Source organism: Ochotona curzoniae, unplaced genomic scaffold, assembly GCF_017591425.1.
Source record: "Ochotona curzoniae isolate NIBS_2020 unplaced genomic scaffold, NIBS_Ocur_1.0 contig_3819, whole genome shotgun sequence".
Taxonomy (NCBI): Eukaryota; Metazoa; Chordata; class Mammalia; order Lagomorpha; family Ochotonidae; genus Ochotona; species Ochotona curzoniae.
The window spans coordinates 37,915,001-37,938,620 of NW_024466004.1; the positions used below are offsets into that span (position 1 = coordinate 37,915,001).

A 23,620-nucleotide genomic window follows, 5' to 3' on the forward strand; every position below is an offset into this window, starting at 1 on the left:
AATAATAATATACTTATTATTTAGCATCAGCTTCCATCTATCAAATCAATGTAACTGGTCTAAACCACATACCTAATATGAGACCTCAAAAAAATTTTCATTTAAAGAAAGCCAACTAAAATGTGAACTTTTGGGGCTGCCGAGAGGATGTTATAACCTAATCCTACACCTGCACTGCCAGCATCCCAAATGGGCGCTAGTTCAAGTCCAGACTACTCCACTTCTGAAGCAGCTCCCTGCTAATAACCTAGGAAAGTGAGGATGGCATAAATGCTTGACTGTACCCACATGGAAAACCAAGGAGAAACTCCTTGCTCCCAGCTTCACTCAAGTCATTACACCCACCTGGGGAATGAACCAGCAGATGAAAGTTCTGTCTCTTAAGTCCAACTTTCAAATAAAATAATTTTTTTAAAAAGGTACATTAAAGAACCTGAAATATACAGTACCAAAATGAATTGTAGTTTTCAACACCACCATCACCAATCCTGTAAGGAACATTTCTTCATGCCCAGAACAAATATGGGGTATCAACATGTTTTAAGGGCTAATCCCATTTCAGATCCAGAGATCAGGCTTAAAACTTGTTAATGCTATCAACAGCTACAAGAACAAGAATTTTTTTCCCCTTAATTTGGAAAGGCAGATCCACACAGAGACAGAAAAAGAATGATTTTCTATTCATTGGCTCACTCCTTAAATGGCTACAATGGCCAGAGCTCAGGTGATTCAAACAGAGAAGCCAGGAACTTCTAGGTTTCCCATGCGGGTTCAGGGTCCCAAGGCTTTGGACGATCCTCTACTGCTTGCTCAGGCCATAAGCAAGGAGCCAGATTGGAAGTGCAACAGTCGCAACAAGAACTGACTCCCAAGTAGGATCCCAGTGCGAGCAAGGCAAGGATTTAAGTCTCTGAGCCATCACACCAGGCCCAACTTTATCCTTAAAATGCAACCCAGTTATTTCTGAAAGTCTGAACAAAAACATTTTCATGATTAAATAGCCTTTTCAGATTCTCTACAAATTCCTCCAATTAATACAATTAATACATTTACTTTTTTGCTAGGTATGTTATTGGACCATTCCATCAACTTACTCTTGTTTTTGAAAATCTAGCATAACACATGAAAACTTAGGAGTTCCAACAGGTACTATACATAAAGTCCCTATTTTGTATAAAGAAAGTGGAGTCTATCATAATTGGGTATTTCATACTCTGAGAAGCAACTCTTCACCCTTTGATAAAACAATTTAAGATGCTGAATAACTAATATTTAAAGTATCTTCAAGAACACCTGTTGAAAAATACGGTAGGAATGGTTTGGATTAGTTTTCCATTTTATTAAGCAAGCAAAATTCTAAGTATTTAGAATCGTACTTGCTATCAAAAGTAGAGTCGATAACGAGAGCTTAATTCTTTCATGATCTCATCTTCACATTTCTGTAATGATTTGAAAGCTGTCAATTCAAGTGTTTAAAAGCTATGTTAGGAATTTGCTTAATAAGTTTCAGGAACACCTGTCATTCTCTAGTAAACTAACATAAAAATACGTAGTTTTTTTCAGTTTCACTTACATTTGATTCTTCGCTGCTTGCCTCTGAGCTTTTCTTTCTTTCCTTTTCTGATCTGGTGGCTTAGCAAAAACAATTTCAATATTTTCTCCCTCCAACTCTTTGCCATTCATTTCTTCCATAGCCTTGAAGAATTACACATTGATTAACATAAAAATAGCCTTTCAGAATAATTATGACATTTAGTTAAAAAAATTGTTAGTCTTAATGATATAATAGGCAATATCATCCTCTCAATAATACACAATTTAATAAGATTTCAATGATTAAGTTCTACAACTTTGTTTTTAAACTGAGACTGATCTAAGGCCATTCAAGGTTTGAATACTTTCTGCAAATGAACATCCTTCACTTTTTTAAGCATAATGATTGTAGAACTAAAACTCATTGGCTTGTTTTAAATGCCTTTAACCCCCAACATTGCTTACCTTGACAGCACCATCTCGTTCATCAAAATGAATAAAAGCATAATCTTTTAATTTCTTTACTCGTTCCAGTTTCCCAAACTGACTAAATGCCTTTTCTAAAATCTCTTCTGTTACAGTATTGGCAAGGTTCCGTACAAAAAGCACTTTGACCTGAAATTCAAAACACAAATTCTCAGCATATTTCCAAATTCAATTTGCAACATATCACCATCTCACCTTACAAAGTTAACTTGCATCACAACAATCCATTAGACTATTACAAACATAAATTTTTCATCTGAGTTGGACAAATACCAAGAAGCGAGAATGCTATGTAAGATCAATTAATCAGAAGCAGATATCTTACCAAAGATACACAGATAATAAAAAAGGCTCAAGTCGTTCATCATTCCAGTCCAGCTCGATGGCATCTGGCTAACCTTGCCCAAACCACCTTCACAAGTGCCAGGATCCCATATGGGTGCCAGTTTATGTCCTAGCTGCTCCACTTCCCATCCAGCTAGCTGCTTATGGCCTGGAAAATGCAAAAGCTGGCCCCAAGGCTTTGGAGCCCTGTACCTGTGTGGAAGACCAAGTAGAAGCTCCTAGCTCCTACGTTTGGACTGGCTCAGCTTCAGCCATTTCTGGGTGAGTCAGCAAATGGAAAATTTATCTCTTTTTCTGTAAATTGGCCTTTCCAATAAAAATAAAAGGCTTAAAAAAATTCACCATTCATGCAGGAACTACAAATTAAAACAAAAGTGGATAGATATCCATTAGAATAATGAAAATCCACATCTATGAGACCGGCCTTCCATATGGATGCCAATTTGTGTCCTGCCTGCTCCACCTCCAAATCAGCTACCTGCTTGTGGCTTGGGAGAGCAGAAGATAGCTCAGCTCCTTGGGCCCATGTACTTTCGGAGATGTGGAAGAGGCTTTGCATTGGCCCACTCCAGCCATTGTAACCGTCTGAGAAATAGAGCAGTGATGAAAGATCTGTCTCTCTGTAACTCTGCCTTGAAAATAAGATAATCTTGAAAAAAATTCAAAACACCAACAATAAAAGTGGAGCAACAGAACTCTATCAGTGGGGATGCAAAATGGCACATGTACTTTGGAAAACAGTATAGCAGTTTCTTTAAAAGTTAAGGATATTCTCTCCAATCCAGCAGCAATCTCTTTCCCTGGTATTTATCTAAAGGGGCAGAAAATTCCTATTTCCACAAAAATCTGTACACAGATGTTTATACTAACTTTATTAACAACTGCCAAAAATTAAAATTGAAATATATTTTCAAGTGGATACACTATCAAGAAATGAACCACGAAGCCTTTATCAGCAGGAAGAAACCCTAAAAGTGTATTAACAAATGGAGAATCTTGAGCTTTTATAAACAAAAAAAGCTAAATCTGTGGAGATTCCAATTGTATCATGTGCATGTTCCAAAAAGACCACAAAGAGATCAGTGACTGCTGCTGTGGTTGAGAAAAACCAGCAAGCACAGAAGACATCAGAGCGGTGAAACTCATATGGTACCACTAGTGTGAAACTAAAACGGGGATACATGTCAGCATACATGTTGAAACCCTAAGTAAAACACCAACTGTAAAGCTACTGCAAACATGGAACTTTGGTGATCAACACAGATTCATCGCTTTTGAAAAATTATGACTACCATAGTGTTGCTGGCGAATGGCTGTGTATGTTTACAGGTAGTCAGTATGGACTCAGCACAATGGCTCAGTGGCTAAATCCTCGCCTTGCACATGCCGGGATCCCATGGACATCAGTGCGTGTCCCACCTGCTCCACTTCCCTTCCAGCTCCCTGCTTGTGGCCTGGCAAAACAGTTGAGGACACCTCAAGGCCTTGGGACCCTGCACCTGTATGACAGAACAAAAACAGCTGGCTCCTAGTTTCAGATTGGCTCAGCTCTGGCCATTACAGCTCCTTGGGGAGTGAACCAGCAGAAGAAGGATCTTTCTCTCTATAAATCTGCCTTTCCAATAAAAAATAAATAAATGTGTTTTTTAAAATTAGCAGGAAGTATGTTGCAAATTCTAGTGTTCATCAAATTTTGCTTTAAATATAAAACTTCTCTAATAAACAATTTAGAAAGAAAACTGAAGATAGCGTGCAATAATCATTTCCTCACAGTCGGGAAAAGCTGAATCTTTTTTTTTTTTAAAGGAATTATTTTATTTTTATTGGAAAGTCAGATATACAGAGAGGAGGAGAGACAGAAGATTTTCTGTCCTATGATTCACTTCCAAAGCGGCTACAACAGCTGGAACTGCACCGATCCAAAAGCCAAGAAGCAGGAGCTTCTTCTGAGTCTCCCACACAGGTGCATGGTCCGAAGGCTTTTGACCTGTCCTCTACTACTTTCCCAGACCACAAGCAGGGAGCTGATGGGAAGTGGGGCCATCTAGATAAGCTCCAGTACCCATATGGGATCATTGGAGCCTACAAGACAAGGACTTTAACCACTAGGCTATTGTGCCGCCAGACCCTGGAAGAGCTGAACTTTAACACTCTAACACAACTATCTAGGACCTGTTCTTGAGATCTTATAGAAGTAACAATCAAAATTAAGATAAATTCTAGTATTAACCCTGAAAATTTCTCCAAGTATAATTAAGAATTTAATTTTTTTTTTTTTGGCTAAGAAACCTTATCATTTTCTCCTAAATTGGAATTTATTAATCTAAAATGCTAATCCAGTAAGCTCTCATAGGTCAGTGAGAGAGGATCCTAAATGTCTTCCATCTCACACTTCTATGAATTTATCTTAGTTATAAAAGGGGACTTTCAAAGGTTCATGGAGGAAAAAAAACCGGAAATAAAAAAAGTGGAAATGAAGCAAATCTTTTTATGTAGCCCCCTCGTTTGGCAGACTGTAACTAATAAAAGGAGAACTCTCCCTAGACAAAGGGTAGAATAACTTAACTGCAAACTTCAATAGAATGCATCAAAGTGTTGACTGGAGATGTTTATTCTCACAGGGTATCTCAACTGACTGTGAAAGCAGTGTCCTAATAATAGCTAACCGTAACTGCAGCAGTTCTTTGGGCCCGTACTGTTCACTATTTTTAGAAACAAGACTTTAAAAAAAAATTGTAAGTTAATGGCATCATTCAAGGAAACTGCTCTTATAATCTACATAATATGTAAATAAGCCATGCCCACCACATGTAGTCTAACTACTTCATAAAGAATGATGCTTACATAATTATGGCTGAAGATCCATGAATAAATATCTACATTCACTTCACATGCATATTGTTATGTCTACTGAGTCCCTCTTACTAAAAACATTTCTCTCATCTTCGTAAGTATGGCTGAAAAACTGCACAATTCACTTCTTTCTGACTCATTCAACCATCTTCCATTAATACTTCAAAAAAGATCTTTCTTTACCTTTGCCATAACCTCAGGATCGGGATCTTCTATAGGGTCAGCCCATTCAACAGTTCCAACATTTCCCCAGACCTTAACTTTACCACTCATTAATCTACGCCGTGCCTGGGCGGCTGTTTTGTGATCTTCATACTCAAGAAAGCAAAAACCTCTGTTTTTTTTCTTATCGTCTGGTTGGTGGTATAAAATGACGTCTGTAAGACCCTCTGAAAATAAACAACCACCGAAGATTTTAGCATAAAATAGCAAGTGTAAGTAATCACAGCATTTGTATTTGAGATACTTTAAAAAGGAAAATAATACTTCCACTACTCATGTTTACAAATGACTATAAAAATCAGTTGCAGATACATTTTCAAATCCATCCTTTCCAAACATTTCCAGCAAAATAAACACATTTTCTTAGACTCAAGGATAGTTTTGTTTCCATTAGTGAAATCAAACAGGTATGTGAAAATCTGTATTTTTTTTTAAAAACTCCTTTATTTGGAAGGCAGAGTTAGAAAAAGGAGAGCTCTTCCATCCACTGACTCACTCCCCAAACAACCACAACAACCACAGCTAAGCCTGTCCAAAGTTGAACCCAGAGCTTCTTCTGCGTCTTCCATTAAAGATGCAGGGTCCCAAGAACCCGAATCATCTCCCTTTGCTTTTCTAGGTCATAAGCAGGGAGCTGGATCAGAAATAAGCAGCCAGAAACATGAACCAACACCCATATGAGACACTGGACCACAGGTGGAGGTTTACCAAGCAATGCACTGGTACTGGCCTCTTAATTTTTTTTAAAGAATACACCAATGCAGGGCCCAGTACAGTATCCTAGTGTCTAACTTTGCCTTTCGCGTGCTAGTTTGTACCCCAGGTGCTCCACTTCCCACCCAACTCCCTGTTTATGGCCTGGGAAAGCAATAGAGGAAGGCCAAAACCCTTGAGACCTGCAGCCATGTGGAGACCCAGAAGAAGCTCCCGACTTCTGATCAGCTCAGGTTCAGCCACTGAGGCCACCTGGGGAGTGAACCAGCAGATGGAAGATCTTTATGGTAGGTAGGTAGGTAGGTAGGAAGGAAGGGAGGGAGGGAGGGAGGGAGGAGCAATGTAGGGGCTGGCAGTGTGGCATTAGCAGGTTGCACTTCATTTTGGAGTGTTGATTCCAGGCTTGGTTGTCCACTTCGAACTGAGTTTCTTAATACCACCTGGGAAGCAGTGAAGCACTCTTACCCGTCATCCACATTGGATACCTGCATAGAATTTTAGGTTTATGGCTTCTACCTAGCTCAGATCTGCTTGTCGCAGCCATTTGGGAAATAAGGAAGCAGAAAACAGCCACACACTCTAACTATGCCTTTGAAATAGCTTTTTAGGAAACAACCAAGTGAAGAAGCAACCAACAGAATGAGAAAATTTTTTGCACATTACACAAGTGATAGGGGACTAATATCCAGGATTTACAAAGAGTTTCAGAAACCCAGGAACAGAAAAAAATCATACAACACTGTAACAAAATGGGCAAAGGAAATGAATAAACATTTTTCAAAAGAACAGATTCAAATGGCTAGCAGACATATGAAAAGATGCTCGGGCTCCCTAGCCATCAGAGAGATACAAATGAAAACCACATTGAGGTACCACCTAACTCCAATCAGACTGGCCTACATTGATATCTCAAACAACAGCTGCTGGCGTGGATGTGGGAAGAAAGGTACCCTCCTTCACTGCTGGTGGGAGTGTAGGCTAGTACAACCACTGTGGAAATCAGTGTGGAGAGCCCTTTGAGAATTGCAAATAAACCTGCCATATGACCAAGCTATCCCGGCTCCTAGGAATATACCCAATAGAAGTGAAATCTGCATACCAGAAGGGGATCTGTAATCCTATATCTGCAGCAGCACAATCTACAATAGCAAAGACATGGAAACAATCCAGATGTGCATCCAAAGAAGAGTGATTAAAGAAACCATGGTACATCTACTCCATGGAATATTATTCAGCTATTAAGAGGAATGAAATTTTATTATTTCCAACTACGTGGTCCCAACTAGAGATCATTATGCTCAGTGAAATGAGTCAATCGCAAAATAACAAGTACCATATATTCTCTCTTACATAAGGAAACCAGCATGGACAGTGTAACTTCAATAATCCGATCCATACTGTTTTTCGTTTGTTAGGGCTGTATCCCATGTTTTGGTGTTTATTTCAGTTTTCTCTTGTCAAATTCATTACTGGCTCATGGATTATACAGTGGTGTCATTTTTCCCAAGAAACTTGTGTTTCCTTTTTGTCACCAATGTGTTGGTTACTCAGTGGCGCGTTTTGTTATGGTGCTGTAATTTGCTGCTGTCGTGGCTGTTCTAACTCACACCAGATGTTGACCTTGTTTCATGGCTTATCAATAATGGAAATGTATAGTGATGGCTGGGGTCTACCATATCCAGATGTGGGGGTATAATGAAATATGCATCCCTGCTTCCAGACGAAAGATGGATTCCCAATGAAACTGTTGGACATGTCTAGACAATGGGATGCTGGGCTGACATTGCCTGTACCAAAAAAATGTCAGGGTACACTTAAATAAGAGACTGATAGACTTATGATTCCTTATGAAGGACGACACTCTTGTAGTAAAACAGGGAAAATCTGTCTGGGGGTGGGAGTTTGGTGGGGGGGCGGGGGGAATCTCAGCCTATACGAAATTATACCACATAATTCAAAATTCAAAATAAAAATATTTAGAAAATAAATCAAATGGTATTTCTTATTACAAAAGGAAACACTAAAAATTGTATCATATTTTTCTCTTTATCTCAAAGGTCTTACCATCTAAGAATTTCAAATCTGTAATTGCAATAAACTGATACTTCATTAAGCACAGCAGGCAAAGCATTTCCCAATAAAAAGCAGTTTATTATTTAGGAATTATTATAAAAATGAGATATAGTTCAAAAATGTTAAAACATTAGCAATGCATAATCTGTTAACAGGTATCTACTCCCATGATTTTGAGAAAAGAACGGGGGAAGAACAATGATTTTGCAGACAGAATTAAGTCTCTCCTGTATTCCTTGTAAGCTTCCGTAATACCTGGAAAGCTATTTTCCAAAATCTGTTAAGCCTGTTCTCCTTATCTGAAAAATGAGATCAACTCACCGCAAAGTTCTAAGAAAGATTCAATAAGCCAATAATGTAATGCTCAAAACAATCACTGGCACATAGAAATAGGCTATTGCATTTATTATTAAAAGCTGTACCTCTTTTCAATGAAATTTAACTTACCTGTTACTTTGCTAAATTCTTCAAGAATCTGTTCCTTGGTTTTACTCTTAGGAATAGAACCCACAAAAAGCCTATTGTTGGCAACCGAGATGCAGACACCAATATGTTTTCCAGAACGAATTTCATGATTATTATACTGAAAGAGAGAAAAAAAAACTCAGTGTTTTTAAGTTATTTATAATATGCAGAATTATTTATAACAGTAAGTCAACAAATTCCACTACAAATGATCAAGTTTAACAAGAAATTTAGTATTATGTTTTAACTAATTATTTTCACCCTTTAAAAAGTTTACAATAATTCCTACATCAAAGATCCCCTGCCTGGAAGAGGTATGAAGATATTACTAACCAAACTTAATGAATTTCCTGTAAGATTATTGTAAAATGCTTGAAATTTACAAAACTTGATACTTTAGGAAATCAATTTGTAGCAGCTTGTTTAAATTCAAAAACTGCCATTTCATAACAAGATTTTATTATCTTTAAGATTTATTTTTATTTCAGAGTCAAATATATACAGAGGAGGAGAGACAGAGAGGAAGATCTATCACTCGATGATGCACTCCTCAAGTAACCGCAACAGCTGGGGCTCCCCCATCCCAGGCCAGGAGCCAGGAACTTCCTCCAAGCCTCCCACATGGGTGCAGGGTCCCAAGGCTTTGGGCTCTCCTCGACTGCTTTCCCAGGCCACAAGCAGGGAGCAGGATGGGAAGTGGAGCTGCTGGAATTAGAACCAGCACCCATATGGGATCCCGGGCATTCAAGACAAGGATATAGCTGCTAGCCACCACGCCAGGCCCAAAATATTTAAATTAACTCTTCCATGAAGTTGATCTCATGTAAGCCAAACTGATTCCAGGACCAGCAGGCACCCAGCACATAAAATAGACAATACAATAAGAAAATTCCATTCAAAATCCCAAAAACGTAAGTTGATTAAGTGGTTTAAATGCATTGGTTCCAAGCTTGGTTATATCATGGGGACACTGAATTACCATGAGAAACATTTTAGAAATCACTAAAACTGTTACTTTTACAGGACCTGCCATGGTAGCCTAGTAGCCTAGTGGCTAAAATCCTTGCCTTGCACACTCAGGATCCCACATAGACACAGATTCATATTCTGGTTGCTCCACTTCCCCTCCAGCTCCCTGCTTGCGACATGGGAAAGCAGTAGAGGACAGCCCAAAGCCTTGGGCCCCTGCACCCATGTAGGAGACCAGAAAGCTCCTGGCTCCTGGCTTTGGATCAGCTCAGCTCAAGCCACTGCGGCTACTTGGGAAGTAACAATCAGACTTACTTACAAACTAAAAATCAAAAGCATCCATGGTATCTGAAAAGCAGACCAGATGGTATACCTAGTTGAAACCATGTCAAGCTTGTATACTAGTAATGGTGGCAACAGTTAGTAACAATTTATCAATCCCTGCACAGCTGATATCGAAGACTATTTTATAAATACATACAAGCAGAGTCACACAAACATGAATCACTACACACCTTATACAAAAATCTTATGTAAATGTAAGGAGTTAAACAGTTACTTTATTGTGTGCCATAAGCAGGGACCTGGATAGCAAGTGGAGCAGCCGGGACTAGAACTAGCACAAAGTAGAATGCCAGTGCTTCAAGGTGAAAGATTAGCCTACTGAGCCACTGCATCGGACTCAGGGATTACTTTAAGGATGACTATTTAAATTTCATTTCCAAGTAGTCTAAGTGCAGGAGCTATTATTCAGTATAATAAAAATACATAACCCCAAAAAAATCTTTTAACAAAAACTGAGCTCTATTTATACCACCATAAAGAGCAACCAAAGTCCTGATAAGAAATCTCAAAGTGGATGGGGCACAACATGATAGAGTACAGCCTAAAGTCCTCGCCTTAAACGCGTCAGGATCCCATGTAGGCGCTGGTTCTAACCCCGGCGGCCCCGCTTCCCATAATGCTCCTTGCTTGTGTCCTGGGAGAACAGTTGAGGACAGTCCAAAGCCTTGGGACCCTGCACACAAGTGGGAGACTCAGAAAGAAGTTCCTGGATCCTGGCTTCGGATCAGCATAGCATCGGCCGTTGTGCTCACTTGGGGAGTGAATCATTGGACGGAAAATTTTCCCCTCTGTCTCTCCTCCTCTCTGTGTATCTGACTTTTCAATAAATAAATAAATCTTGAAAAAAAAAAAAAGAATAGTTGTGGTCTCCTCCTATCAATAACCTGGCTCAGATTCAGCAAAATTTCTGAGATACATTTTACCTCTTCACTCTCATTTTTCTTAAGATTCATTTTTTTTTTTTATTGGAAAGGCAGATATACAGAAAGAAAGAGATACAAAGATCTTCTACTTGTTGTTTCACTCCCCAAGTGGCCACAACAGTCAACGCTGAGCTCATCCAAATGCAGGAGCCAGAAGCTTCTTCCGGGTCGCCCACGTGTGTGCAGGGTCTCAAGGCCTTCAGCCATCCTCCACTGCCTTCCCAGGTCACAGGCAGGGAGCTAGACAGGAAGTGGAGCAGCCAGGATATGAACTAGCACCCATATGGAATCCCCTCAAATGCAAGGTGAGAATCTAGCTACCAGGCTATCATACCAGGCTCACTCACTGAAATTTCCAATGAAAAACAAACCTTATACAAAAGTAAACTGGTTCTTCAAAATAAATCATCATTTCGTCCAAATAAAACAAAAGTAGTACCTAGAAATAAGCATTTCTTGAAGTAATTACTATGGATTAAGCATGTATTTTAAGCATACTAACAAAAATCTAGCACTGCAGCCCCTTGGCTCCAGGCCTTGGCCTGGCCTAGACCCAGCTGCTGCAGCCATTTAAGCAGTGTAGTAACAGACACAAGATCTTTGTGTCACTCTACATTTCAAATAAGACACCATGACATATGAAATGAACAAATGGGGAGGTCTGGTAGGGTGGATCCCAATATTAAGGAAGCTCAAAAAATCAGGCTTTCACCATTTATACTACAGTGAAGCAACCAAATACAAAAGTAAATTCTGATCATAATTCAATGCAATTTCTTAATTGAATAATCCAGAAATTCAACCTGTCATGTAGACTCATATCTTTACTTTTTCCCTTCCCTATAGACATCAGTCAGCAAATCCCCAGAAATGTACCAAATATAGATTTGGCATCTGACCCCAAGAAGTGGTTGCTCAGTCCTAATTGTACCTCCATCTATCTACTTTCAACATTTCTAAATCAGAAAACTTATCTTTGTACCTATTTCCTCCTCCAAATGATATATACCCATACATAAAGCTCAGAATTCAGTTATTCACTATGCTTAATAATTTCTTCCCCAATAGCTGCAAAGTGTTTCCAGGAGATGCCAGCAAGGCAGCACAGTGGTCCAGCAAGTTAATCCTCCATCTTATGGCACCAACATCCCATATGGGGACCAGTTTATGTCCCGGTTGTTCCATTTCTGATGCAGCCTCTGCTTGTGACCTGGAAAAGCACTGGAAGATGTCCCAGCCCTTTGAACCCTTGCACACAAGTGTAAGACCTAGAAAGCAGCTCCTGGCTCCCAATCTCCGATCAGCTAAGTTCTGGCTGTGCTGCCCTTTGGGGAGTAAACCAGTAGACAGAGACCTCTCAGTCTCCCCTCTCTGTAAAATCTTCCTTTCAAACAAAAAACACAAAAGAAAAGATCTTGACACTCCAGTGTCACTAACGAGTAACATCAATAACTACACTGGGGTAATGCAGAGCGAGACTGATTGAGGAGCCCAGAATAAACCAGAAACTACTAATAATGCTCTACCAGTAAACCACGCTTTATTTACCTTAGCTCATTTGGTAACTATACCACATTTCTGATTCACACTACACTCACCTATTAAGTACAGGACTCCAGTTCTATCAATTCCATCTTGTTATATAGAAACTAGCTCTCCTACACAACCAAAATATTTTCAGATCCTAATTTTGCCAACTAAAGCATTCTGTGTAGATTGAAACCACTACACTAAAATTTCCAGTATAGTCCAATACCCCTTTCATTTACATCATTAACAAAAGTTGGATATAGCCCATAAACAAAGCAGACACTTAGGCCCTTATTAAGATACCATGTCCTGTTTTAGAGCTCATGTGTTCTGACTCCTAGCTCTGGCTCCAGAGTCCAGCTTTCTGCTAGCACACCCTGGGAGGCAGCAATGAGTGGCTCCAGTGGTTGGCCTCTGCAACACATGTAGGAGACCTGAACTGAGTTCTCAATTCCCCTAGCCAATGAGGACATTTGGGGAGTACACAAGGACATTTGAGAATAGAAACCAATGAAGGAGTGCTCTCTAGCTATCAAAAAAAAAAAAAAGCCTAAAACACACCAATAGTAACCTGTCAATTCTCTCTCTGAAATCTCTGACCTCTTTCTTTTGCTGTAATACTCCTGATTCTCTTCAACAGAAATCCTTCATTAATCAAACATTCACATCATACCACCTACACCAAGTTCAAAACTCTTTAACAACACTGTGCAACTTATCCTGGCAATCATGAAGTACTATCTCCTAGCAATACAGCAATAACTTTTTCTGTCCTAATCCTGGTTTTTAAAACTTATGTATTTATCTGAAAGATAGAGCTGACCCACACATCTCTCATATTCTGGTTCCCTCCTCTAATGGCCCCAGCCAGGGTTGGGCCAAGCTGAAGCCAGGAGTGAAAAGCTCCATTAGGTTCTTCCACATGGGTGGCAGGAATTCGGTTCTTACACTATCATCTGTAGCCTCCCTGGCACATCAGCCAAACAGCCAAAACAAACACATAAGAGAGAGATTCCCAAGCAGTACCTTAATCTATTGTATATACCACAATGCCAGCCCCTGGCATTGACCTTAAAAACAGGTTATTTCCCACTTACATTCATGAAACGCTGCTCTAAATAGATTGCACATTTTCTTCACTGTGCTGTTCAAACCTCTTCACAAGGCTGCTGACAATCCTTACTCAAAGTAGCATACCCCTTCATCCTTTCTTCACCGTTTGAATTACCAGCATCAAGCCAGTATATTTTATTATACAGGATGAACACACGCATTTTAGCACCACTAGCCTTGGAGTTATAACTATAGCCACACACTGTCCAAAATACATACACAAACCTGTGATTCTGGTCCTTCGAACAACTAGAAACATCACATATTTTCAAATATCTAACAGATAAAATGTCTACCTGCAGTACAGGCATCCAATTTGGGCACTAGGTTAGAATCTCAGCTGCTCCAATTCTGATCCAGCTCCCTGCTAGAGGCCTGAAAAAACAAAAGCTGCCCAAGTCACTGGGCTACTGCACCTACATGAGAGGCCTGAAAGAAGCGCCTAGCTCCTGGCTCTGGAATGGCCCAGCTCTAGATGTTGCAGCCACTTGGGGAGTGAACTAAAGTTTCAAGATTAATCAACTGATAGATTGATCTATTTCTGTCTCTCCTTCTCTCTATAATTCTGCCTTTCAAAATAAACCTTAAACAGAAAAAAGAAAACTTTAGTCTCATTTAAAGAAGGAAAGAAAAAACATGAAGGGGTGGGCATTTGGCCATCTATTTACGACAATGATTAAGAAACTCACATCCTAGGCCCAGTGCTACAGCCTACTGGCTAAATTCTTACCTTGCAACTACTGGGATCCATATTGGAGCTGGTTCCTGTCCTAAATGCTCCACTTCCTATCCAGCTCCTGCTTGTGGCCCGAGAAATCAGCCAAGGATGGACTTACAGCATTGAGAACCTCCACCTGTGTGGGAGGATCCGGAAGAGGTCCCTGGTTCCTAACAGGCTCAGCTACAGTCATTGTGGCCACTTGGGGAGTGAACTGGCAGAGTATCTTTCTGTAACTCCTTCTCTCTGTGAATCTGCCTTTCCAACCAAATTTTTTTTGAAAAAAGAAATATCCCAAATTCTAAGTACCTGGTTTCCTTGCCCAGCTCCTTGCTAAAATGTAGACCATGGGGAGCTGAAGTGCTGATGGTTCAAATGACTGGGTTTCTGTTACCTATGTACAAGACCCAGATTTAGCTCCAGGGTCACAGTTCAGCCCCAGACATGGAGAGGGTGCTCTCCCTGTGTTTTCCTAAACAAATAGGGAACTTTCTGCCTCTTCTTCAGCAGTTAGCATCAAATAACCCATTTCTAAATTTCACAAATTTTAGTATCTACAGTGGCATGGTAGCATAGCCAAGCTAAGCCTTTTCCTGCAGCTCTACCAATCCGAGTCCAGCTCATTGCTTGAGGCCTTGGAAAGCAGCAGAGGATGGCTCAAGCCCTTGGGCCCCTGCACCTATGTGGGCGACCAGATAAAGCTCCTGGCTTCAGATCAGCTTAGGGTGGTGATAGCAGATGAAAGACCCCTTTGCCTCTCATACTCCCCATGTAAAATCTGCCTTTCAAATAAAAATAAGCATTATTTTTTTTAAAAAATTAACATCTTCAATAGTTTTGAATCTATGTGAAATCATGGTTTATCAGAAACTAATGCTAAGGCCTGACATGATGGCACAGTGGTTAAAGTCCTCACCTTGCAAGCACCGGGATCCCATATGTGCGCCGGTTCTAATCCTGGCAGCTCCACTTCCCATCCAGCTCCCTGCTTGTGCCCTGGGAAAGCAGTTGAGGATGGCCCAAAGCTTTGGGACTCTGCACCCGCGTGGGAGACCCAGAAAGAAGTTCCTGGCTCCTGGCTTCGGATCAACATAGCATCAGCCGTTGTGCTCACTTAGGGAGTGAACCCTCAGATCTTCCTCTCTGTCTTTACATTTGCCTTTCCAATGAACTAAATAAATCTCAAAAAAAAAAAAAAGAAAGAAACTAATGCTAAATGGCTAACCTTAAAATACTTCTCCACCAAAAGAAAAGCAGTAGCAAGGTACTTCAACCTTCTGTTTTGAGATTAACTTATTTGAAAGGCAGATTCAGCGAAAGAGACAGAGGAAAATCTTCCACCCGTTGATCCAATGCCTGAGGACCATTTATCCAATTGGGAGACCCAAAAGAAGCTCAGGCCATAGCAGACATTTGGTGAGTGAATCAACAAATAGAAAACCTTTCTGTCTCTCCTTCTCTGTAAATTTGTTTTTCCAATAAAAACAAATATAGATAAATAACTAGAATGACACCATACAAAATTTTGCCTTGGATAGTACTGTAATTCAAGTTCAGAAGCACAACACAAACTCTCTGTAGTCCTGTGAAGAATATATACGAGGGGCCAGCACTCTCACACAACAAGTGAAGCCTCCACCTGCAGTGTCAGCCGCCGTCTGGGCGCCAGTTGGTTTCCCTGCTGCTGCCCTTCAATCAGCTCCTTGCTGAAATGCACAGGGAAGCAGCAGACAGCTAACGTGCTCGAGTCCCTGTAGCAGTGAGAGACCCTAAAGAAGCTCCTGGCTCCTAGCTTTGGACTGCACAACCCAAGCCACTGAGGCCATTTTGGAAGAGAACCTGTATATGCAGACCTATATTTTTTCTCTCCTCTGTAAATCTTTCAAAATATGCCAATTTTTTCAGAAAAGAATTTCTTTTTAAAGATTTATTTATTTATTGGAAAGTCAGATATACAGAGAAGAGGAGAGACAGAGAGAAAGATCTTCCATCCGATGATTCACTCCCCAAGTGAGCACAACAGCCGATGCTATGCCGATCAGAAGCCAGGAGCCAGGAGCTTCTTCCGAGTCTCCCACATGCGTGCAGGGTCCCAAAGCTTTGGGCCGTCCTCGACTGCTTTCCCAGGCCACAAGCAGGGAGCTGGGTGGGAAGTGGAGCGGCTGGGATAGAAGCAGCACCCATTTGGGATCCCGGCGCGTTCAAGGCGAGGACTTTAGCCACTAGGCCATGCCGCCAGGCCCCAGAAAAGTTTTTTAAAAATAGGTACCAAGTTTCACGAGTGACAAAAAATTGAATCAATGTTGCAATCTTCTGTAGAACTTTAGTCTTTTAACCTCTTAGTCTACAAGTCTAGTCCTCTTATTGTAATAAGTATCCTTCAAAAAACATGACATATAATTTTTAGTGGTATGAGATGAACTTCAAAAGGTTCACAAGAAATGAAATGGGAAGGCTTGGGTCTGATGCAGTAGCCTAGCAGCTGAAGTCCTCGCCTTGAACGTGCCGGGATGCCAAGGGTGTCAGCCCCATCTAATCCTGGCGGCCCTACTTCCCGCCCAGCTCTGTGCGTGAGACATGGAAAAGCAGTCGAGAACAGCCAAAGCCTTGGGACCCTGCATCCACGTGGGAGACCTGGAAGAGGTTCTGGGTTCCTGGCTTCAGATTGGCGCAGTTCCAGGCACTGCAGCCACTTAGGAAGTGAATCGTCAGGAAGATCTTCCTCTTGTCTCTCTTCCTCTGTGTATATCTGACTTCCCAATAAAAATTAAAACTTAAAAAGAAAAAAAATTGGAAGACTTCTTTTGTGAAAAAAATCTTGATACTTCATGATACTTTTCAAATCATGCATGTTTCCCATGAAATTTTTTAGGACCTATAACAACCAGAATGTCTTCTAAAAGGGATTCAAAATCATGTCACATCCAAGTTTTGTACCATCCATTCCTGCTGATGTTATCTTTACTATAAGGTTTCCAGAAACGCTGTAGAAATGGGGCCTGGTGAGGACTTCCCATAATTAGGCTAAAAAGAATTACATGTCCTATATTAATATTGCTTTATGATCCCTTAAAATGCTAAGAAAAAATGAATCTGACATCACTGGATAAATTTTCAGTTAGCTTTCTATAGTAAGAGAGGTCATCACTGGCTTGTCATTCCAAATCTTCACATTACAACTTAGCTATACTGTCCTGCTGACTTGACAAAAAATGGCTTTTATAAAGTAAATCTAAAGCTCTTAAAAAGTCCTTCATTTTATCTCAACTGTTGAAACTAAAATTTTGATGACAGACAGGTTACAAGTGAATGGTTCCCTAGAGAGCTATATCTCCTCTGAAATAAAGAAAAGGTATTTTGAGGGAAAATTCAGCCAATATTTTAAAATAAATGTCTAATTCATAAATTTTTTTGTTTATATGCTAACAGGCAAAGAGACAGGACATGGTTTATCTGTTAGTTTATCCCCAAATGCCCCAACAGGTAAGACTGGGCAGGCCCAAAGTAAAGAATAGCAGCCATCACCTGCTACATCTCTATACATACTGGCATGGAACAGCATGGAACTGGGAGTACTGTCAGGACTCATACCCAGGCACTTGATAAGAGGACAGACATGTCCCAATAGGCATCTTAACTTCCTGCTATTATTTGTTTTTAAAGATTCCTATACTATTTTTCTTGTTAACTATTTGGGTCTGGCACAATGGCTTCACGGGCTAAACCTCCCCTTTCAAGCGCCATGATGCCATACAGGTGCTGGTTCATACCCCAGCTGTCCCACTCTCCCTCCAGCTCCCTGACCAAGGCCTTAGAAAGCCAAGGAGGATGGCCAAAAGCCTTGGAACCCTTCACCCACACAGGAAACTCAAAAAAGCTCCTGGCTTTTGATCAACTCAGCATTACCCATGGCGGCCATTTGGGAAGTGAACCACCAGATTTCTCAAAATCTCCCTCCTCTCTGTAAATCTGTCTTTCCAAGAAAAACAATCTTCCACAATTCCATCCCACCAAAAAAAAAAAAAAAAAAAAAAAATCAAACTTGTTTACTTTGGCTGGGGCTGCGGCACAGCAAGCTGCAAATCAACCTGTGGTAAGCACCCCACAGGGGTACAGGTTCATGTCCCAGCACGTCTACTTCCAATCCATTTCCCTGCTAACACACTTGGGAAAGCAGAAGATGGCCTCAAGTTCCTGGGCCCCTGTACTAACGCAGCAGATCTAGAGAAGGCTCCTAGCTTCAGACCAGCCCAACTCTGGCCATGGTGGTATGAACCAGCGAATGGAAGAACTTTCCCTCCTAACCTTTTAAACAAAATTTTTTTTAAATTATTTTATTGGAAAGTCTGATACACAGACAGGCGAGACAAATATCCTCCATCCAAGAATCACTCCCAAATGACCAGAGATTGATTCAATCACTCCACAATGGCCAGAGTTGAGCCAATTCAAAGCCAGGAGCCTCTCCATGTACCCCAAGGCCCTGGGCCATTCCCAACTGTGCAGTACTCACCCATGCAAGGTAAGGACTTCAGCCGCCAGGCTACCGTACCAGGTGCAAAAATTGAATCTTAAAAAAATTGAGTGGCTCAGCGAAGAGCCTAGTGGCTAAATCCATGCCTTGCATATACCTGGATCCCATATGGACGCTGGTTGTAATCCCAGCAGCTCCACTTCCCATCCAGTTCCCTGCTTTGGCCTGGAAAAGCAGTCAAAGACAGTCCAAAGCTTTGGAACCCTGCACCCATGTCAGAGACCTGGAAGAAGCTCCTGGCTTCTGGCACTGAATCAGCTTAGCTCTGGCCATTTCACACAGGGAGTGAACCAGTGGATAGAAGCTCTTTTTCTGTCTCTCCTTCTCCACACCTGTCTCTCCTTTCCTAAATATAAAATAAATCAATCCTTTTTTTTTTTAGATTTATTTTTATTATTTTTTTATTGGAAAGGCAGATATACAGAGAAGAGAGACAGAGAGGAAGATCTTCCGGCCGATGATTCACTCCCCAAGTGAGCGCAATGGTCGATACTATGCCAATCCAAAGCCAGGAGCCTCTTCCAGGTCTCCCACACGGGTGTAGGGTCCCAAAGCTTTGGGCTATCCTCAACTGCTTTCCCAGGCCACAGGCAGGGAGCTGGAAGGGAAGAGGGGCTGCCGGGATAGAACCGACACCCATATGGGATCCCGGGCGTGTAAGGCGAGGACCTTAACCACTGCGCCACCGCGCCGGGCCTAAATCAATCCTTTTTTAAAAGATTTATTTTTATTGGAAAGCCAGATATATAGAGAGGAGGAAAGACACCAAGGAAGATCCTCCATCTGAGGGTTCCCTCCCCAAGAGGCTGCAACGGCTGGAGCTCAACCGATTCGAAGCCAGGAGACAGGAGCTTCCCCCAGGTCTCCCACAGGGTGCAGGGTCCCAAGGCTTTGGGCCGCCCTCGACTGCTTTCCCAGGCCACAAGCAGGGAGATGGATAGAAAGCGGGACTGCTGGGACGAGAACCGACAACCATAAGGGATCCCAGCGCATTCAAGGTGAAGACTTTAACCTCTACGCTATCACGCAGGGCCCAATAAATCCTTCTTTAAAAAGCACTGAGTCTGAGTTACACGCAAAGTGGCAGATAGAGGACAGCAGTTTTCCATCCACTGGTTTATTCCTCAGATGGACACCACAGTCACGGAGGACTAAGCCAGCATGCAGCAGGATGCCAGAACTTCATCTAGAACTCCCACACAAGTTGCAGCAGCCCAAACAATCAATGGCCCATCTTCCTCTGCCTTTTTTTTTTAGGATTTATTTATTTATTCTCAAGTCAGATATACAGAGAGGAGGAGAGACAGAGAGGAAGATCTTCCGTCCGATGATTCACTCCCCAAGTAAGCGCAACAGCCGATCCTATGCCAATGCAAAGCCAGGATCCAGGAACTTCTTCCGAGTCTCCCACATGCGTGCAGGGTCCCAAAGCTTTGGGCCGTCCTCAACTGCTTTCCCAGGTCACAAGCAGGGAGCTGGATGGGAAGTGGAGCTGCCTGGATTAGAACCGGCGCCCATATGGGATCCCGGGGCGTGCAAGGCGAGTACTTTAGCCACTAGGCCACACCGCCAGGCCTTCCTCTGCCTTTCAAGGTGAGCTTGTTTGTAAGTGAGCAGCTACCTAGAACTCGAATCAGAGCCCTTATGGGATACTACCATCATAATTGTTGACTTGATCCACTACTTCATACCAGCCCTGACACCTACATTCTTACTGGTAGCATACTTTGCTAACATTCAACCTCCACCATACTTCTATCACATGTATTTTAGAGTTTCAAGCCATAGAGAAGAGCAAAACACAGATTTTTGTTTCTCCTTTATGATCAGCTTTAAAATTTATGGTACAGGTTGAGAACCCTTAATTAATATAAAATGTTTCAATATCTGAATTAATTCTGGACCCAAGCACTTCAGATAAAGGATGATACTCAACCTGTGCATCTGACTGGGGGGCTATATTTCAGGAGAAATCACTGATGATTTCACACTGGTTTTAGCATACCCCGTGAAATACGAAATCTAGATAAGGCAAAATCCAGAAATCATTATCATAGCAAGCCATCCACAAAAGCTTCTCCTTAATATATTCCTTGGTACTGTTCATAGCTTTAAAAGTAATCCTGAACTCTTCAACTATAAAAATGTAGTCATGGAATAAAAGTAGTTAGAAGTTATTTATTTTTAAAAACACTGGTCCCCAATTTAACATCTGGTATTTTTAAACCAAATTTTGCCATTCATTAATTAACTTAGAACTAATTATTATGTCTGAGAAATATTTTAGCAAAAGGGATAGCCCAGATATGTCAAAAAACTGACAAATCTACCAGCTTTCTTTCATAAACTATTTCACATCCCCATAAATTTAACCAGATTACTAAAGCCTACTAAGTTCAAGAATCATCTTACTAAGAAATCTTCCACATTACCTTATAGACCATGAATTCTAGTCATTATACTTGAAAAAAAAGCACACCTCTGGCTTTTACACAGTGAGACAACACAGACTGAACAGTTCAAAAGAAACAGTTGATAAACTCTTAAAACACAGTTAAGAAAAACTTGAGATTAAAGACAGTGAATACAGTCTAAAAGGGGAACAGACTTACCAGTTTAACAGCCTCCTGAGCTGCTTCTTTTGTACAAAAAGTGACAAACGCGTAACCTCTGTTGAGACCAGTGAGTGGATCCATCATCAGACGGAGATCCCATATGGGTCCAGCTTTCTCAAACAAAGGAACAAGCTCATCCTCAAACAGATCTCTTGGGATCTTCCCCACAAATATCTGCAAGTTAAATATGAAGTAAAACCATGGAGAATTTTCTTTAGGAAATTAGGTACCTGAATTTTTACAGCAAAAGGTACAAGTTTTTAGTTTCTTTACCTCAGTGCCAACAGAAGGCTGCTGACCTGAATAAACGGAATCTGGAGGCGGTCCCCCATACTTCCTCTGTCCAGTGGTCACATCAAGTGTGTAGCCTGTTCTTTCCAAGAGTGCCTTAAAAAATTCAAATATCATCAATACACTGAATTCACAAAACTACACACATGTATTCAGAAGGATTTCCATCTTGTCCAAATCTTTCCAATTGCCTTGATAATAATCTCCCATAAATAGGTTTCTGGTGTTTATCTCAGAATTTTCCCCTTAATTTGCCCTGATTACATCCATAACTTACTGTCAAATTTTCAGTTTCTTGTTCACATCATTTTTTAGCAATTTACTTAGCAATGGTCATTGGGCAAAAAATTAAGCTCAATCCATCAGCAACTTTCAAGATATCTACTTTGCTAATACCACCCCCAAAAATGCAACTAATTTAGCTGTTTATCTCCCAAATCTGAATTTCTTACCGAATAAATTCCCTGTACCCCACTCCAAGGTGCACAAGCCATTCTGGGCATTTTGCCAACTTTGAAGAAATTACACTCCTCAAACCAAGTCTAGAAACTTGGGATCTACAGGAAAAAACCACCTCTTATTACTTGACATTAGAGCACCACGCCTCACAGGACAGCATGGACCATTAAAAACAAAACAAAAAAAAAAAAAAAACTAGAGCCAAAACAATTTTGCAAGCTATGGAATTGCAACAATGTGACACACCTGCTACATTTTATCTGCCTACAATATATGCACTGTTAAAATTTAAACAATATATACTCAGGACAAGAATTTCTCTTCATCCACTACAAGCAAAAGTTTTTATAAGTCAAAAGAATTATTTCCCTGACTACTTTAACCAAATTATAAAACCAGTTTTCCTACATAAAACCAACCTGTTAATTGTAAATTCTGAAAAAGACTAGCATCAGCCACATCACAAAACCTAATTAAAATGCTATTAGATGACCTGAGTTTATCTTAGTCTCTGAAAATTAAAATGAACAGATTTTAAATATCTTCCAAAGAACATTAAATATGTATGAAATACTGCATTCATTAAAATTTTTCAAAACATTCTGACAAAAACTGAAAAATTCACACTGTTGTAAAAGCTGTTCTTTTCTCACACCAAAATGACTGCTCCTGACCGCTCTGGTGCAAAACTGCACAACAAAGTAAAAATTCAAATCCATCAAATAAACTCAATCATTAAACTGCTCATCTTTCGTCTTTCACATGTGTAATCTGCGCCTTCAGAGTTTAACCTTAATCTTCTCATTGCCCAAATATCAACTTGATTCCAACATAAAAAACGGAGCAAAATTTGCTCCATCTATCAAATATACAAGTATTTTTATGACTTTTTGTTACAATTTAAGTACCATTAAATGTTTAAGCTGTTCCCTCCCAAAAACATAACTGAAAGTTCCACAAGCTAAATCAATATAAAGTCTAACTTCTAAAAATGTAGATTTGTTAGCAGACATCATTACAATAGGGAATATTCCCCATTTTTACAGAAAAACTGGATTTAGAATTCAAACTTCATGCACTCAGATTTTTGAGTCTTACGGCTGACATTAGCAGCTAACTTTCATATTTCAATATTCTAAACTGCCCAAGCCTTTATGATTCAATCAACCAATACCCATGTCTTTCCTAACCGATTTTCTGGGTCACACCCCTTAGCTCAAGAACACTAGCACGGCATTAAAGACCATCAGGTTAAAAATTGGTATGATCACTGCCTTCTCTATAAGCTAAGAAAGCTAAGCTAGACTAAAAAACTAACACCAACGTAAAAAATGTAGCTAAATTTGAGGCCACTTATTTTGCCACATGATCTTAAATGAAAATTCCTTTTCCACACAGCAACCTGATTGCTGCTTTCAGAAATAAAACATAA

General features: G+C 40.5%; 1 protein-coding gene across 6 annotated transcripts in view; it reads right to left on the reverse strand.

The window, feature by feature from the left end:
• Nucleotides 1–23,620, reverse strand: part of LOC121158743 (synaptotagmin binding cytoplasmic RNA interacting protein) — a 36,213-nt gene that overhangs the window by 9,071 nt on the left and 3,522 nt on the right. For 4 of the 6 annotated variants that reach the window (XM_040983726.1, XM_040983727.1, XM_040983730.1 and 1 more), the window contains 6 exons: nt 21,712–21,825; nt 21,436–21,612; nt 8,674–8,809; nt 5,401–5,606; nt 1,999–2,148; nt 1,574–1,695 (listed from right to left, as the gene is read on the reverse strand). In XM_040983726.1, coding sequence (XP_040839660.1) covers nt 1,574–1,695; nt 1,999–2,148; nt 5,401–5,606; nt 8,674–8,809; nt 21,436–21,612; nt 21,712–21,825 — 905 coding nt within the window. Of the gene's footprint in view, nt 1–1,573; nt 1,696–1,998; nt 2,149–5,400; nt 5,607–8,673; nt 8,810–21,435; nt 21,613–21,711; nt 21,826–23,620 lie in introns of those variants that run through there. The other 2 variants (XM_040983728.1, XM_040983731.1) reach the window with 2 other exon arrangements.